An 18,009-nucleotide genomic window follows, 5' to 3' on the forward strand; every position below is an offset into this window, starting at 1 on the left:
TATCGTCGTCTCATTATTATTATAAATATAACTCGTCGTTAAAGACGTCTTTATTGTTAACGATTAGAGTTCTGGAGTAAATTCAGACCGCGAGGCTTCGGGATGCGACGTGTCGGTCGTGTCTGGACACACGTGATTCCGCCGGTTTCACCTTAGACGCTTGTTACGTGGCGCTTTAGTAACTCGAACCTCTTCTGTTCTGTGAGCTCTGTAGTGTAACTCCTGGCCTCAGGTTCCATGTGACGGTGTCTGATACTGTCCTGGACTGAAACCAGGCTTTACAGCAGCTTCATTTAACAATAAAATCCATCACAAAGCCAATTTACACAGACTTCACATAAAGATTTATGCCTATTTAGGTTATTTTATTTTATTATACTTTATTTACTTATTAATGAGGCGAAGTCATCGCAGATAGATGCAGATTGTTTTGCGAACAGTTTCCTTTTTACCCCCAACATATTTTCACACGGTGTATCTCGGCGTTCGACCCCGGAGTCTAAACATCTCCTGACCGAATGCTGTGGATGTCTTCTGTACTGCCCCCTTAATAGCCTTTAACCCCGTCACCTCAGTGCAGTATTTCTCTGCTGTTTCTTCCACCGTCTCTCATTACAGTTCAGACCTATCACAGTCCGATCCCTCGTTTTTTTTTTTTTGTTTTTTTTTTAAACCCAATGGTGTTAGACTCGGGGTCTGAACGCTGCTGACTGAGGATGACCGTGTAATGAAGATGTGACGAGTCGGCCTGTAAACCGGATCACAGATCAAGCGTCTCGGGCTGGTTTTTTTTTCCCCCTTACAGACGTGTCCTCTTTACCGACTGACCTCAAAATGCACCGCGCACTTAAGATGCCATGACGGCAGAAAATGACGCAATCGTCAATACCTGAATTGAGAACGAGGGCATAGAAGCCTTTATTATCGCCACATATACTTTACAGCAATGGATTTCTTTTCTTTACATACCCCAACTGAGGAGGTTGGGGTCAGAGTGCAGGGGCAGCTATGATACAGCGGCCCTGGAGCAGTAAGGGTTGAGGGCCTTGCTCAAGGGCCCAGAAGTGGCAGCTTGGATGTGCTGGGGCCTTGAACCCCAATCCTCCGATCAACAACCCAGAGCCTTAACCGGTTAACCCACAACTGCCCCTAAATAAATAATTAATAAGTAAATGAAACACAAACAACATGATTATGTGACTTTTCTAATGTATAATAATAATAATAATAGTATCATTGAATTATTTCCTTATTCATTTGGAGGTATATATGAATGTCCACTAAAACACACAACTGCTTGTTATTGTTGTTATTATCGTCTATAACCTTCCTGCCTCAGGCTTCTTCTGCCCACTCTCTGGGTTCAAGCCTCTGGATTGTTCGGTGCTTTTGCCCCTTTTTTGGCTTCATGTTCATGCTGAGGCTTTTTCTGGTGCTTCTGCTTAGCATTTTTGGTCCATCTTAGCTTTTGTTTTATTGAGACTGGAGCTTCTGCTGTTCTTCAGCCAGGCTCATCTTCACTCCAAATGGGACTTCGTGGGGCTTTTCTGTCCAGCCTACGGCTTCCAACTCCACCCATCCAGGAGATTCTACGATCCGGTCTACGTCGCTCTCTATTCGGTCCTGATGTGCTGCGACTCAACCAGAGGATTTTAAATCATCTGGTCTTCTTTTCTGGAGCCACTTCATGCATCCTGCAGTGTCTTTTGTCCATCCTGGGGCTTCTCTTGTTTAGTAAGAAGCTTCTTCTGGTCAGACTGGAGCTGATTCTGTACAGCTTTAGGCTTCTTTTCTACATCTTCTGGCTTTTTTCCCGTCAGCCTGGAGGTTTTTCTGGCTTTTGTGGCTTCTCCTTGGCCATCTTCTTCCGTCCAGCCTGGACTGGGGCTTCGCATTGTTGTTGTTATGAGAGGATGCGGTTACCGGAGTGAAATGAGCCAAAAGTAAAAGCACTTGATCTAAAAGTCATTTGGAAAATGTGTATGGAGTGTATTTGAATGTGCTGTAATGTCATATCGACGTTTGTGCTCTACGTACATAAATGACGTGTCGCATGTTACATATAACACGGTAGCGTAGTGTGATTTATCGTCCTTCATCAGTACGTGTGTGTTTGTGTGTGTGTGTGTGTGAGTGATTTATTTATAACTCACCATTGTGTTCAATTCAATAGAACCATTGAATTAACCACATTTCTATTTTGAGATGATTTTACGACCGGCAGGTCGAACGTCTCGTAGCGACCGATGTTTATTTCTACAGTAAACCTTTCACTCGTATAGACGTATAGAATTTCCACCGTTTCTGGTGACAACTTTCTCCGGAGCCTCGTGCCCTAATGGCAGAGTTAATACCGTGTGTTGATCTTAATCAGAGCTCTGGGCATAAATACAGGAAGAGACCTGACACCCGGGGCTTTAGGTGACGATGGGTTTGATTTATTTTACCAGAACAGCTTCACCTTTTCCACACTTTATTCCCTCGCTTTATTTGCATCTGTTTCCATAGAAACTACACAGGAATAAGTTATCTTATCCCAATTCGCTTTAAAAGTGCTAATAAAATGCCACCACACTTTTTTTTAATTTATCGGTTTATTGTTTACTGTTGGGGGGGGGCGACAAGCCGGAGTGATGAAGCTTAGTTACTGTTGGCAACCTGAATATTATTAATCGTCTTATTTAACAGCAGTTTGACAACGATTAATTTGTTTAATTGATTGAATTACGAAATCCCTTTTATGCGTTCGTTTAAACGATTCGTAAAATTGAATTCGTTCGTTTAAACGACTCGTATAATCGAATTCGCTCGTTTAAACGAATCGTATAATCAAATTTGTTCATATAATCGTTTGTCTGTGAGAAGTGTTATAACAGCTGTATGCAGACTCTCACCAGTTGACGTTTTTATTGCGTTCGTGTGCTACGTCTTTACACGTCCCTGCGAATCAGCGGTTGCTATAGAAACGATAACGGATGTATTCGCTTTAATATGACTCGTCAGAGCTTCTACAATAAAAGTTAAATGTCATGAGGATCGAGAATTTAATTTTTTTTTGTTTTTTAGCTCACTGACGGATTTCTGTCCTGCGTACACGTCAAATACTTCTGGATTTGTTCCAGTTAATTACGCATTCCTTCAAACGTGACTGAAAATTAAGTAATTTTTTTCCCACTTTCCAGCGATGGTTTGTTTCTGGAAGATTAACTTGCTCAGGTCTGTGTTAAAAAATTGTCTCACTTATCGATTAATAATTTATGAACTATTTGACCTAGAAACAATCCAAGTTACAACTACAAAAATCTAGTTATAGGTTCACCGTTTACATTCATTCATTCATTCATTCATTCATCTTCTACCGCTTATCCGAACTTCTCAGGTCACGGGGAGCCTGTGCCTATCTCAGGCGTCATCGGGCATCGAGGCAGGATACACCCTGGACGGAGTGCCAACCCATCACAGGGCACACACACACTCATTCACTCACACACACACACACACACACACACACACACACTACGGACAATTTTCCAGAGATGCCAATCAACCTACCATGCATGTCTTTGGACCGGGGGAGGAAACCGGAGTACCCGGAGGAAACCCCTGAGGCACGGAGCGAAACTCCACACACACAAGGCGGAGGCGGGAATCGAACCCCCAACCCTGGAGGTGTGAGGCGATATATAAATATATTTATTTATTAATATTGTGTATATATATAATATAATATTGTAGCTCTGTTAACAAAAATTGCACCAAACCAGCTGCTTTCAGTCAGTCTGTTCTTTTAAAAGGACAGAAATGGTGAAATCTGACGGCGAATCCGATCGAGCCGTTAATGTGCCGTGATGCGGTAAATATTTTTCTCATATATTTTCCTGGTTTCTTCTCGAGACAGATACTGTCTGTCTCTCCAGACCCATGCCATGTCCAGATGTAGGAGATGGACTCCTCACACATTTCCCCATGCGGTGAAGAGCAACAAACACCTCACACAAAGCTGGTCCTGTTGGCCTCCTGCTCCTAAACTGTGACTTCACACTTGCAGGCTTTCGTGCCAACCACAACAAGGAGTCTCGTCTTTCACCTCTGTAGAGACATAAACCTGCGACTCGTTTAACCAGCAATGCTTTTCTCCTCACGGTTCTTCTTATTCGGAGATGTTGAGAAGGTGCTCGAGTCCTTTACAGTTTTGCTACAGAGTTGAAAAGCAGCATATCATCATCCACATAAAAAAAATTATTTTGTGTTGACTTTTGAGTCTTCTATAGAAACTGGTACATTTTGATCTTTGATGCAAATAAGCACCAGGGAATTATGCTTCGTCACTGCGTTCTGTAGCTGTAGCTTCCAGCCATACTGGTGAGACGACGTTTCCTCTTTTGTTTACAATTTCCTCGCTCGCTGCGGCTCATTTTCTGCTCATCAGCCGCCGGTTACTGAAGAGGAATCCAGCAGACGATACGGTGCAACCGAACGTGATACTGTTACACGATTGGCTGTTAGCGTGTCACTCCCTACGTTGCTAGGTTACCAGAGAGCGAGTGCCTTTGTTAATGCAACCAAACTTGCTTCACGACCTCGGTTTTCTTCCGACGAAGAATAAAGAATATCGAACGTTTTATCGAACACATTTTTTATTGATATCGCGTGTCTATCGCGATACATATCGTTATCGTTTTATCACCCAGCCTTAGTCTGGGGCTTCTTCTGTCCATCATAAGGCATCAAATCTGTTCAGCCTCAAGCTTATTTTGCCTTTCTTTGTTTTCTGTGTTTATCCTGGGGCTTTTCTTGTCCAGCCTGGGGCTTCTTATGCCTGTCATGGAGATATTCTTGCCCACCCAAGCCTGGACTTAGCATAATTTTTATTGCATTATGTGTTGAATTATGCCCCAGATTGTGTACATTCAGACTGTTTTACACTTGTGTACGATGCCATATTACAAGTGTAATGTGACGATATTTGGAAAAAAATATGTATTATTTTCTGTAGCTACATTTCTCTGGTGGAAAACAAGTCACACACTGTTCATTATATTTTAGTTTTGCCTCCTCTCTCTTTAGCTCTTTTGCTTTGTTCATCTCTCTCTCTCTCTCTCTCTCTCTCTCTCTCTCTCTGTCTCTCTCTCTCTCTCTGACTCTTACTTTCTCTCTCTCTCTCTCTCTCTCTCACTCTCCCCCTCTCTTTGTCTGTCTGTCACTCTTTCTCTCTCTCTCTCTCTCTCTCTCTCTCTCTCTCTCTCTCTCTCTCTCTCTCTCCTCTTTGTCATGGTGAACTGTATGTGGTCGGTTCTCCACCTTTCACTCAGCGCTATTTTTAGCCCCCTTGTGTGCCAGGCTGAGGGAATGCATAAAGGCAGGGGAGCATGTCTTGAGGTCCAGCAGGGAAAAAATGTGTGTGTTTAGTAGAAGCACGAGTGTGTTGTAACAAAGGTGCCACCGTTTGACCTGACTCGAGACAAACAAACGAGGATGCCCTCGCCTGGAAACCTAGCTTCGGAGTCCTGGCATTCTTTAATATTACTGTTTGAATCATTTCTGCCCGGTGTGAATTATTTAAACCTCAGAGGCAGCAAAAGTGCTGCTGAAGCTTGGCATCTACAGATCAGCAGCGTCCAGGCTTTCTCTCTCCAGCAGACTTGCGTAGCAACTATCTCATATTCGCTGTATTTATTAGGCAGAGTGGCGTTGTATTCTCTCAGGAGCGGCTAGATGAACCAACCGGGTGTACGACCAGAAACAGATACACTGCTGAGAGACGCTAAAGACTCACCATCACTCATTTAAAGTCAGTCTGTGCTAATAAATAAATAATTCAGGTGCATTTGTAAACCCAGTTGAATGATAATCATATCGGAGCTGGTCAGAGATTTAAAAGAAAAGGGTAAGATTTAATCGTAACAAATACCAAAGAAGGGTCACTGATACTGATGCTGGTAAAGGCACACGTAGGAACAAGCTCTAGTCTACTGTAGTGTTCTTGTGGCGTTTAATGCTTCTAGCTTTCCAAACCCTCGTGTTATAGAGGAGCCCTTAGTTATCGGGTTCCCTAGGTACTAGATAAATGTGAAAAAAACCTGTGCTGTCTAGCAGGAGAGTCCCAGAAACCCCATAAACCCACTTGCTTTAATGCTTTATTCACATTCATGGCATTTGGCAGACGCCACTTATCCAGAGCGACATACATTTTAATATCATTTTATACTACTGAGCAATCGAGGGTTGCTCAAGGGCACAGCAGTGACCGCTTGGTGGATCTGGGGTCCGAACTCACGACCAGTGTTGTGCTAGTTACTAAGAGATAGTTACTAGTTACCGTTACTAGTTACTTCATTCAAAAAGTTACTTCATTCAAAAACTCAATTACTTTGTTGAATACTTACACCAAAAAGTGTGTTAAAAGTATTTATGCGTTACGGTCTATACAAACACAAAACTGTCCCTGGCTAACGATTAAAATGTAGTCACTGTGGTTTGGCTGGAGGGGCTTGACTCGTGTGTCCACCGACACCGGGTTAGCTTCTAGCTTCGTCGGGGCATGTAGTTTCTACCTCCAGGAGGAGCTTGGACAGATTGGAGTCGCTGTTTATCGCAGTAGATCGGACCTTCGAACCAGAAAGACGCATTTTACATTTGACTAAAATGTTTTTGTCTTTATGCTCAACTAAAGTGAAATAATGAGCAAACGTATTTCCATTTTGAGAAACTCGTCTTGCTCTCGCCTCGACTCGCCGCTACTGCCGCACATACATGAATAAACGGAAACACGCCCCCGGGGTGCGGCGCCTTTGTGTTTACAGGTCGGCATCCACCGATCCTACGATGCGTCGCTGCTGTAAACAGGTCAGACTGTAGGTTACACTTCAGCCTAAATGAATTTGTTTAAAAAAGTAACGGACAAACGCACCGTACGGTAACGGGGTTACTTTATTTAAACAGTAATACTTTAGAGTATTAGTTACTGTCAAAAGTTACCGTGTTACAGTAACGCGTTAATGCCCGACACTGATCCGTTAGACCCTCCGTTAGTAGGCCGACGCCTGAACCACCGAGCTACCGTATTTTCCCCGTTTATAGCCAGTTTAAACTGATGATGCCAAACATTACAGCCTCTCTATCGTTTACTCTGCCAGACTGTTTATAACCGTTTTGGTTTCCTGAGGCATCAGACATCATGCTGCAATGCAATGGTAATAGTTCACTACAGTAGAGAGAGTGTGTACATGTACAAACAGCAGTGCACGAAATGTCCCGTAGATGATGGGTGCATTACAGGTCTTAAAAAGGTCGTAGATTTCTGTTACCACATCGCTAATGGACAAATCGGGGGGTGGGTTAGTGTTTTATGGTGTGTGTTCACATTTGATGGTGTGTGTCCATGCCAAAGATTTTGTGTTTAGTTAGAAATGCATCTGCTAAGTAAAACTAAACCTTCTCTCATGCTTTACATACGAGTTCATGTGTAAGTCCATCCCAAAGAAGGGGATGCCTTAATTCTTGTTTCTGCATCTGCTGACTGGATGAAGTAGAAAGTAGGAGGAGCCTCATTGCTGCTGCAGCATGCACTAGGAGGGAGGGAGAGAAGGAGCACAAATACATCAGTGCTATGGAGAGAGGGAGGGAGGGAGGGAAATGGAGAGAGAGAGAGAGAGAGAGAGAATAAGAGGAAGGGAGGGTGGAAGGGAAACGAGGCTGGCTGTGCTCTCTGCACCACACCACTCTCTCCCTCATTACCATTCCAGACACTGCCTTCTCTGAGGAGAACCCTTCGCTCTGTTTGAAATGCCAATCACCGCTGGCCGTCCTTTCATCCTCGATCACACGCACTGAAAGCACGGGCGAGCGGGAGCCCCGCAGACGCTAAAAGGATTTTCCCGCTCTTCTCCATCCGAACAAAGTTTCTCGAAAAAGAAAAATACACACGGATGATGCTATTTAGGATCGCAGGATCTTGACTATACCGTTTTCCGCCTGTGATCTCACCAGCAGACTAATTAGTGCTAAGAGGACAGATGGAGATCCTGTAATCAGAGTGGTAAGGACTTCCTTTTTATTATCCACTTTGACTCCGGCATCGGTCTGTCCTGTGCCTTCACAGCTGTTCCTCTCCTGGAAAAGGCAGGAACTGGACAGAGGAAGTGAAGGTTGAGGGTGGGGGTAGTTCTAGTACGTCCTGTGTGGTCACGAATGGGATCGGCTGTAAACCTGTGTATAAAAGGATTCTGGTAGACTGAGCAAACGAGCGACTCCTGTTCCTGCTGAGATGGCAGACATCAGGCACGTTCACGTCTGTCCCGTCTGCCGGGGCCAGCAGCAGTCTGGGCAATATCTGCTGAGTTAGTACCCCCCCACACCATCCCGAGGAAGCCTTCCTCCATCCTTGTGTGCCCACAAAGTCCTTGAACAAGATGAACACAACTGAGCTGAACCAGAGCGCCGTGACCTTCTGCCTTCTGGACATTGGTTACTCTCAGATCTTCAACACGTGCCTGCTGGAAGTCGTTGTCATCCTCTTTCTGACCGTGCTCATCATCTCTGGTAACTTGGTTGTCATCTTTGTGTTTCACTGCGCACCTCTACTCAACCACCATACCACCAGCTCTTTCATCCAGACGATGGCCTACGCTGACCTGCTAGTGGGAGTAAGCTGCCTTATTCCATCTCTGTCTTTGCTACACCGCCTGAAAGGGCTGGACGAGCAGATTACCTGCAAGGTGTTCGGTTACATGGTGTGTGTGCTGAAGAGTGTCTCCATGGCCTCACTGGCTTGCGTTAGTGTGGACCGGTATATAGCCATTACGCGGCCACTGTCCTATGCGGCCTTGGTGACACCGTGCCGTCTGCGGGCCTGCATTGCACTCATCTGGATCTACTCCTGTCTAATCTTCCTGCCCTCTTTCTTTGGCTGGGGCAAGCCTGGGTATCACGGTGATGTCGTCCAGTGGTGCTCGTCATCCTGGGCCACCCAGCCGCTCTTCACCGCCTTCATCGTAGCGGCGCTCTATGCACCCGCGGCCCTCACTGTGTGCTTCACCTACGCCCACATTTTCCGGATATGCCGTCAGCACACCCGACAAATAAGCGAGCGTCGGGCGCGTTTCGGCCCGCAGGAAACTGAGCCCGGAGAACCACCTGGCCCTGACAAACGCTACGCCACCGTGCTCTTCCGCATCACCAGTGTGTTCTACCTGCTGTGGCTACCTTACATCATATACTTCTTGCTAGAGAGCGCCGGAATATACCGGCATCCCGCGGCCTCCTTTTTGACCACATGGCTCGCAATCAGCAACAGCTTCTGCAACTGCCTCATCTACAGTTTGTCAAACAGCGCCTTCCGTAAAGGCCTCAAGCGTGTCTGTTTGATTTGCATAAAAAGCACAGACACCAAGAAGTCCCCCGGGATGCCGTCGGCTCCTCCTCGCCCGGCATGTCACGTGTAACACCCAGTAAAGACTGGAGAGTGTCACACATTATGTGCTTGTCTCGGCCAGTGGAAACAGGCTTGCGTCGGCATCTGGGTGGTGTTCCCAGGTCTTGTCCCTGAGTCTGGTTGTCTCCGTGACAAATCCTCGAGGCAAAGGAGTCCCCTTTCACCCCATTCATCAGTGTCGAAGGGGTAGTTAGGGCTGCTGTTTTTTTGCAGCATTGAATAACAATTCTTTATGCAAAAACTAACCATCACAAACCAGAAGAAGAAGGAAAAAACGACACACAATCATGGATATAAAATAAAGAAAAATACTTTTGTAAACTAAATGCTTACGTACGTCATCTGTCAAATCTGAACGTCTTAACATCGTGTTGCTCATTTGACATCTGATCCACTTTAACCAGAGCGAGCAGAACTGTTGTTGTTGTTTTCAGGACAATTTAATGTGCTATCAGACAAACCTGTGACTAATCATGTGCCACATTTCCCAGTTCATCCTGTTGGATGCTTCTTTGGCGATGCAGGTTTGGTGGATTGTGTAACTTTGCCTCCGGTCACAGGACGAACGTATGCGTGGAGCAGCAAACAAATGGACCATTCTGCTCGAGTCAAGATTGCACAAAGATGCACTTTCTCACTGGAACACATGGGACCTCGCGGTTCCGTTCTTCGCTCTCTAGATTTGTGTTGTTGAAAAATGTTAATCACCACCCAAGGGGGGAGAACTTCCCTCGATAGTTTCAGAAAAGCATCTCTGGATTTGTCATTTGATGTGATGACGTTTCTTCATATCATGCAGCATAAGTGTAGCACAGCTGTCTTGGCATGTGTTTGGTTTACTTTCCAAAATGGAGATCTTTAACTATAGTGCTGTACGCCATATGGTAATATTTATCAAAAAAAAAAAAAACATTTCATCTCTTACGGATCGCGCTTAGCGGGAGACGGAGAGCAGAGTCTCTCAGCTATACTGTACACAGTAAAGACAGAGAGCCAGAGTAACGACAGAAAATGAGACTTTTATTTTGCAAAAAACAAAACAAAACAAAAAACCACCTAATTGAAGGACAAACAAATCAATCTAAAGAAAGAAAATCAATCTAAATAAATAAATAAATAAATAAATAAATAAGGCTGTGAGACTGTCAGACCAACAAAAGGCTACATGACTGTTTTTAGCAAGCTTCCAGTATTTCTTCTGTATTATTAATCTGGACCGTTCATTTCTGTACATAATTCATAATTTTTATACGTGAAGGTGCCAAGAAAAACGGAGGACGCCGGAATCCGCCTCGTCGTCGTCTCGTCAGTTATAATCCCTGCTGTGAGCTTGAAGTCAGTTTGTCGTCACACTGGTCACAACTTCAGTGGTACTGTTTTCCTTTAGATAGCTTCGTCTTCTAGCTGACCAAAGTGAAATATTTACGCACTTTTGCTTTCCTTTATTTTTTTTTTCTTTTCTTCAATTTTTAAAACAACAACAAAAAAAATCCCATAACGTATAAAAATGTCACGTTCGATAACATGTATGCGGTCGTGTTTCCTGTATCGTGGGCTGTGTGCGTTTCAAAAGAATCTATTTAATATATCGGTATCATTATAAAAATGTGTGTCTTGATGTAAGAGTGTTTTATATTTCAGTAGAACTGTGACTAAAGAGAACACTCATTTTCTCTAATAAGTACCAGGCAGTTTTGACCAGCAAAGAAAAAATATTTTTTGTGAACTTTACTGCATGTCGAATTATTATAATAGATTTACAACGAAGTCGTCTTTGTACTTAGAGACGTACGGGATGTCGACGTGAGTGTTTTAAAACTTTAGAAACCTGGTTTTAGACTGTTTATTAACTGCCACGACAGGACAGGGCGCCGTGCAATATGTCTGTTTTGGAGGTTCTGAAGTAAAATGGTAGAACCACGTATCGCACACAATGGGAGGGGGTGGTGGGTGGGTCGGGGCGCTTTTATTTGTTCCACGTGTTCCAGCTGTGTGTCGAAACTTCAGATCTCAATCTGGTGGCCTCTGGCCGTGAGCTCGGACGCCTTTGGACCGGAGCCGTAGTGTTGGAGCGAGAGCGAAGCAAGTCTTGACTCCGAAGCCGTGTTTATTATTAAGTGCACATGACTTTGTTTTGTTTGTGTTTGTTAGTTAGGCCAGAAAAGGAACAAAGGTGTAAAAAGAGCTTGTGTACATTTTATTCCTTTGATTGTTTCAGAAAATTCTCTCTTTAGCGTGAAGGGAAGTGTGATTTTTTTTTTTTTTTTTTTTTTCTCCTTCCTGCTTTTAGCGAAACGTTGTAGTGGTTTTTTTTGTTTGTTTTTTAACGAACCCGGTGCCAAACCCACACTCAGAATACACTTCTGTTTTAAAAAAACACTTCTATTTTAAAAAAGGACCAATTTCATAGCAAGGTTCAGGTGACTTTATTTATTTATTTAATGTTTTTTTTTTTTGTTTGTTTGTTTTTTTAATCATATGACAAAAACACCATACAGTATTACTATACTTGAAGATTTTAGATCATTCGATGTATTAGAATATTTCAGACATGTTCTATTTATCAAGGTAACTAAATCGTCTGGTACCTTTATTTTGCACGTACAAAAAACTCTGAAAATCGAAATAAATAAAAAATTTTAAAAATGTAAGATTAAAGGTGGGATCTCCGATTTTTGAAAGCCAATGTCGACATAAAATCACCAAAACAAACACGCCCCCTAACCCAAACGGGTCCCACCCCTGTATCGATAGCTCCGCCCACACACACATACGTAACCCAGGTGACTAACAGAAAGAAACGTGTCTTTATCATAGTTGAAGGGAAGAACAATACGATTGTAGATAAACAAACAAGCAAAAATGCCACACAAGCATAATGATGTAAAGGACAAAGGCATATATTAGTTCTGTGTAACAAAGCAACACCAACGTTACTCACCTATCGAGAAGGAAAAAAGCGCCTCGGCGTCTTAAGTAAAGTCGGCCACATATTCACAGGTCGGAGTTTCCCGAGTCGATAACTCCTGAGCTAAACGCTGTTACTACACAAAACGCGGTTGTAGCTGCCTCTCTACATCACTACGATAGAAAAGAGGTGTTATTTGTGTAGTAACAGCGTTTAGCTCAGGAGTTATTGACTCGGGAAACTCCAACCTGTGAATATGTGGCCAACTTCCTGCTCCTTCAGTTCTCTCCAGCGCTGGAAAGCTGATCCTATATTAACACGTCCTACTTCTTGTCCTTATCGTAAGTCTTTCTTCTCTTTCTTTCTTTGTTTTTATCCTCCATGTTGATGTTAAAACCGCTTTCTGCTAACGTCACACGCGCGCACTGAACACTCTCTCTGCCCATATCGACAAGACACGCCCCTTTCTGCTCATTGGCTACACGTTTGTTTTGTTTTTGTTTATTATCGGGCTGACTCAGTTTTCTGAAGCATTTCTCAAAAATCGGAGACCCCACATTTAAATGTTACCATTTTAAAATTTGAAAGCTTCAGGAACAAATTGTAAAATCAACTGCCTCCAAACTGATTTATAAAACATTATAAAAACGAGTTATTAGCTACTATCGCGATGCCAGTGATGTATAATATAATCCGATCACGGTGTTTTTATCGTCTTTTAAATTAAAAAGAAAACCTTAAATAATTTCTAACATTTTTACCGCAGGAACGACTGAAAAGTAAAAACACCTCGAATACAGACGAAATTATTTCATATTTCTATTCAAAATGTTAATCGGTCAGATCTGTAGATCGTTTACTCACGTCGACCTTTTTTCTGAACAAATTAGCAGATCGATTTGTAGAAATTTCTACTTTAATTGTAGAAATCAACGATTGAAATGAATAAAAGTCTCTGAAACTTAACAGGTTTGCAGAGTTTCTACCGATTAATTCGCTTTTGAGAATTTTTACGCTAAACCTTTCACTAAAAATGTTCCAGAGTCTGATTTATAATTAATTATCTGTAGACATTATGAAGGGTTTTTTTATCGATCGTTTGGGTAAGAAAACTGCGTTTAAACTGTAGTTTATGGCTAATATCACATTAATTAGAGCTTAGAGACCGAGAGAACGAGTGATTTTACATCAATTAGAGATCGTTTTATCAGTTCTGATTCTAATAACTGGTACAGGCTTTTTCCTGGGTCAAAATTGGTCTTCGGTGGTGGCTGACCGACATGGGCATCCACACACCGCGTAATTTTAGTGTAATTTTAAAAATAATAGTCATTTTTTTACTGTAATAAAATTAGCAGCTAGCTAACAACAGCTTGCTTTGTGCTTCGATCTAGTTTCGTCTCACTCCAGTCTAACTTTAATCTAAATGATTTTACAGGTAATTTACTACACATTGTCATAGGCCTGTACATACTGTGGGTTATTAAGGCTACATTTTACTAAACACTCTTACGCTAAATGGGGTAAACACACGTACTTTCTCATTTCACATGTGTATGTTCTTCTAGGCAGTAATGATTTGTTGTACGGCGATTCAGACACTGACGGCAGATCGATCGCTTTAACCGCTCATCATAATGAATCGGCTCAAAGGAGTCATCGGGTCGCGAATCGGACTTTAGCGGACGTGTTGTGTGGGAATCCTGGCTGTTAGGGCGTGGCGAAAGTTGTGCTCGTTCTCCCCGTCACTCCGTCAGTAGCCTGCTTTGCTCACAAATCCCAATTACAGATCAAATAAGGCTTTGGCGGGACAAAACATCGTTTTGGCATCCGCCAAAAAATTTGCAATGTAGGAAAAACCCTGTAATAACTTTTTATATATAAATATAAGGATTTTCTTATTGGTAAATCGTTTATAACTGTAGAGATTTCGATGGGGGGAGGGGGGGGGTAACCATAACCTTTGTCCGGAGCGTTCAGCAGATTAAGAGCATTTCACCATGATGATGGTTGCGATACTAGATTTCTATTAAAAATATCGATGTTACATAAGTTACGTTTTTTGTTTTTATTCTATTGATGATGATTGGATTAAGCACCTTGTGTCTGGATGACGATTGGCTGACGGATAATAATAGCTTATTATAATATCGTATAAAATCAAGTTTTTGTGTCAATTTTTAAATAAGTTTTTACACACAAAATGTAACATTCCAGAAAATTAAAAGTTTTACGTAGGCAAAACGTTTTGGACCTCGATACCAGATAAATATTGCACCTTTAACGATATTCTTATTTATCTAATTACTTAATTTAGCTTTTTTTTTTTTTCTCCTAGTTTCAGGTCAATTCTCTGAATTCTTCTTAACGGACGAGGAGGCGATGCTTTTTAGTGTGTCCCGTGTCAGGACCTTGGCGCTGGGGGACTTTAGGCGAAAGGTTTCTGCGTTGATGTCATTTTGTTATTTTATGCCAGCGTTCTTAAGCTTCTATTTTGTTTTTTGTTCTTTCTCTGATGCCAAAGTTTTTTTTTTTTTTCTTTCCTGTGGGAAAACTGTTCTGTTCTTGCAATCAAAGTCAAGGGCTAGTCGTCTCCAGGGAGGTTCTCGCTCTCCCATGCTGCCGTGCCGTATTAGGACGTGGGACCTCGCTAAGGCTCAGGCTGGAGCTGTGTGTGTGTGTGTGTGTGTGTGTGTGTGTGTGTGTGTGTGTGTGTGTTTCTTTAGTTTTAAATCTGATTTGTAGATCACCGTATTTACTTTGTATCTCAGCCCTATTTGAATTTTTCTTTTTTCTTTTTTTTTTTTACCTCCAAAAAGTGTATTCTGGGTGTAGGCTTTCCCCGCAAACACCCCCCCCCCCCCCCAAAAAAAGGTGTAAACACATGCGGTGTGTATTCAGAGTGTTTGCTGCTCCACTGTATCTCTTTTTTTGTAATGATGTCATTTGTGTATGTTTTAGCATAGATAATGGTCAATGATATTTATACTCTGGTATATCTGCACTGAGGAAATAAATGTGATCCTGAAATCTGTGTTTGTGTGTGTGTGTGTGTGTGTGTGTGTGTGTGTGTGTGTGTGTGTGTGTGTGTGTGTGTTAGCCATGACGCAGCATCGTTATTTAACTCGTCCTGTGATCTGCAGTGTCATCGAGTTCATAATGGTGGTAAAGTGCTGAGTGTAAGAAGGAGCTCGGCTCGCTGGCGTACCGGAATATTCTCACCCCATTAACTGTATGACATCTAATCCAGTCTCCTCCAACACTGATAGATTACAGAGAGGAGGAAGAACACTCCTCTTTCCATGACTTCCTCTCTCTCTCTCTCTCTCTCTCTCTCTCTCTTCCTCTCTCTCTCTCACTCACTCACTCACTCTCTGTCTTTCTCTCTCTCCCTCTCTCTCTGTCTCTCTCTCCCTCTCTCTCCCTCCCTCTCTCTCACCCTCTCTCTCTCTCTCTCTCCCTCTCTCTCTCTCTCACACACATGGGGAGTTTTAGTTGTTGAGGGAACACCAGATCACCTTGCATGTCGGTCTCTCTCCTCTCTTTTCTCAATCCCTCGCTCCTTTCTTCCCTACCTTAATCTCTAGCTCTCTTTCCTCTCTCACTTCTCTCCCTCTGCTGTCTCCCTTATCTCTCTCCTTTATACCCCCTTCTTCTCTCTCTATTTTCACCCCCCCATTATTCTTCTATCCTATTTCTTCTTTTATTCTATTCTCTTCCTTTTCTTACTCTCTTTCTTTTCCCTCTCCATCTCATGCCTTAACCCCCTCCCTCGCTCTCTCTATCCCAGGTTCCATAATCAGCTCGGCCAAAGAAAAACAGAAAGCCATTTTTCTCCATTGTTGTCGTTCAGGAAGAACAATCGGGACGACAAAAGTGCGGCATTTCCCACATACGCCTCCCTCCGTCCTCCGTCCTTCAGACACACCCACATTAAACACGTTAAACACACCCAATCAGACACGTCTACTCGGTTCTGTTCAGTGTTACTCAGACTGTACTTAACACCACTTAACACAATTATACTAGAAATCCATCCATTTATTTATTTATCTCTCAATCTACTGTGTGTGTGAGTGTGAGTGTGAGAGAGTGGATCAAAACACTGCATTTGCAAAACTTCACAGGAACATTTATTTATATATATATATTTAGTTAGTTAGCTAGTTATTTAGTTATTTTTGTTTGTTTGTCGTTTTATTGTTTAAAATAATAAAAAAAATTGTAATGAGAGAAAAATGGAGGAGTGAAACACCGTCGTTGAAGGAAAAAAAACTTCAGGCCCGCTTTTTAGCTCGCTGTTGATTCATTTCCTCTAACAGCACCCCCCCCCCCCTCCCACACACACACACACACACACACACACACACACATTCATCACACCATCGAGCTTAACGGATTAACTGCTATTTATTTATTTGTTTGTTTATCATCGACTGTCATTTATAAGTCGTGGCATGTTGGGGTGGTGTGGGGTGGAGGAGGAGGAGGAAGAGTGTTCCTGGGAACCCTTGAGAGAAGCTAATAATAGAGGAAGAAGTATCCTGCTGTTCGACTCCCTCCATTAATTCTTTGTTTGTTTGTTCATATCTTCCTGGCATTCTGTTCGGACTTGCCTTCGCTTTCGATCTCTTCCGCCTTGGAAGTCGTGTTAGAAATGTTTTGGGAGGCTGCACGAGATTCTCATCGCAGCAGCTCCATTAACGCTAAGGCCGATTCTCCGAAAATAGATCGTTGACTCGTTTTTAAAGGCCAGACTTTTTCTAACGAGGTCGTAACGGCTTTGTGTGCAGTACTTTTTATTTTTAACTGATATGGAGGGTTTGTTAGAAATGTCAAACGATCGAATCCTCCTGAGGTAAATTCTACACGTGATAATCAGTGCCGTCTGTTTCAGATATATGTGTAAAGCCCTATTCGGGCGGGATTAGTTTTACGTGGGGACGTGGAGTGATGCAATTTTACCTCAGGACGTCTGTAATATTAACTGGCCAATTCGCACGGGACAAGACGTCTCAGTAACACTAGCAGAAGTGGGAGGGGTAACTCGCTTTACGCACCACAGTAACCTCCTTGTCGTCATGTGCGTATGATGTCGCTTCCTGTTATCACATGCGCAAACAGACAACATGGCGCCTCCATGCATGCAAAACGCTCCAAAAACTACTTTTGAACAGGAAATGACGGAATTTTACCGTACATATTTACAGCGGGTCTATTCGGACGGGATCAGTATTACCTGAGGTCATTTTTCCGGACCTTTTTACAGAAGGTAAAAGTCGCCGTAATCTTTACTGACATTGTCCTTAATGATTACCGAGATGGCGCATTCGGACAGGACTAAAATCACTGAGAAGCTCTGGTAATAATTACTTTACCCCCCACGTCCCCACGTAGAACTAATCCCGTCCGAATAGGACTTAAGTTTAGTAAAGAAAAAAACGACTTAAAACGGACGACGGGTAAAGAAGAGTGCGCTTTAATATCGTTAACTGATCTCATGATATCATAGAGATGATAATACTAGCTGATGTACTAGGGCTGGGCGATACGACTGAAAACCGTATCACGATATCACTGCTTCATATCGGTCGATATCGATAATTATCGATATTTTTTATGACCCATTTAAAATAAGGACCTTGAGAAAAATATATTAGATTTAAAC

The 18,009-nt window shown here is 42.7% G+C and overlaps 2 protein-coding genes across 3 annotated transcripts in view; both read left to right on the plus strand.

Moving 5' to 3' along the window:
• The window catches only part of LOC113634880 (rab GTPase-activating protein 1-like), a 70,664-nt gene that overhangs the window by 27,045 nt on the left and 25,610 nt on the right, over window positions 1–18,009 (plus strand). The window lies entirely within an intron of this gene.
• Window positions 5,262–11,915, plus strand: LOC113634878 (probable G-protein coupled receptor 21). Its single transcript, XM_027134064.2, has one exon. The coding sequence runs from the start codon at window positions 8,412–8,414 to the stop codon at window positions 9,441–9,443; it is 1,032 nt and encodes a 343-aa protein (XP_026989865.1). The 5' UTR covers window positions 5,262–8,411; the 3' UTR covers window positions 9,444–11,915.

This window comes from Tachysurus fulvidraco, chromosome 20 (assembly GCF_022655615.1).
Source record: "Tachysurus fulvidraco isolate hzauxx_2018 chromosome 20, HZAU_PFXX_2.0, whole genome shotgun sequence".
NCBI classification, from domain to species: Eukaryota; Metazoa; Chordata; class Actinopteri; order Siluriformes; family Bagridae; genus Tachysurus; species Tachysurus fulvidraco.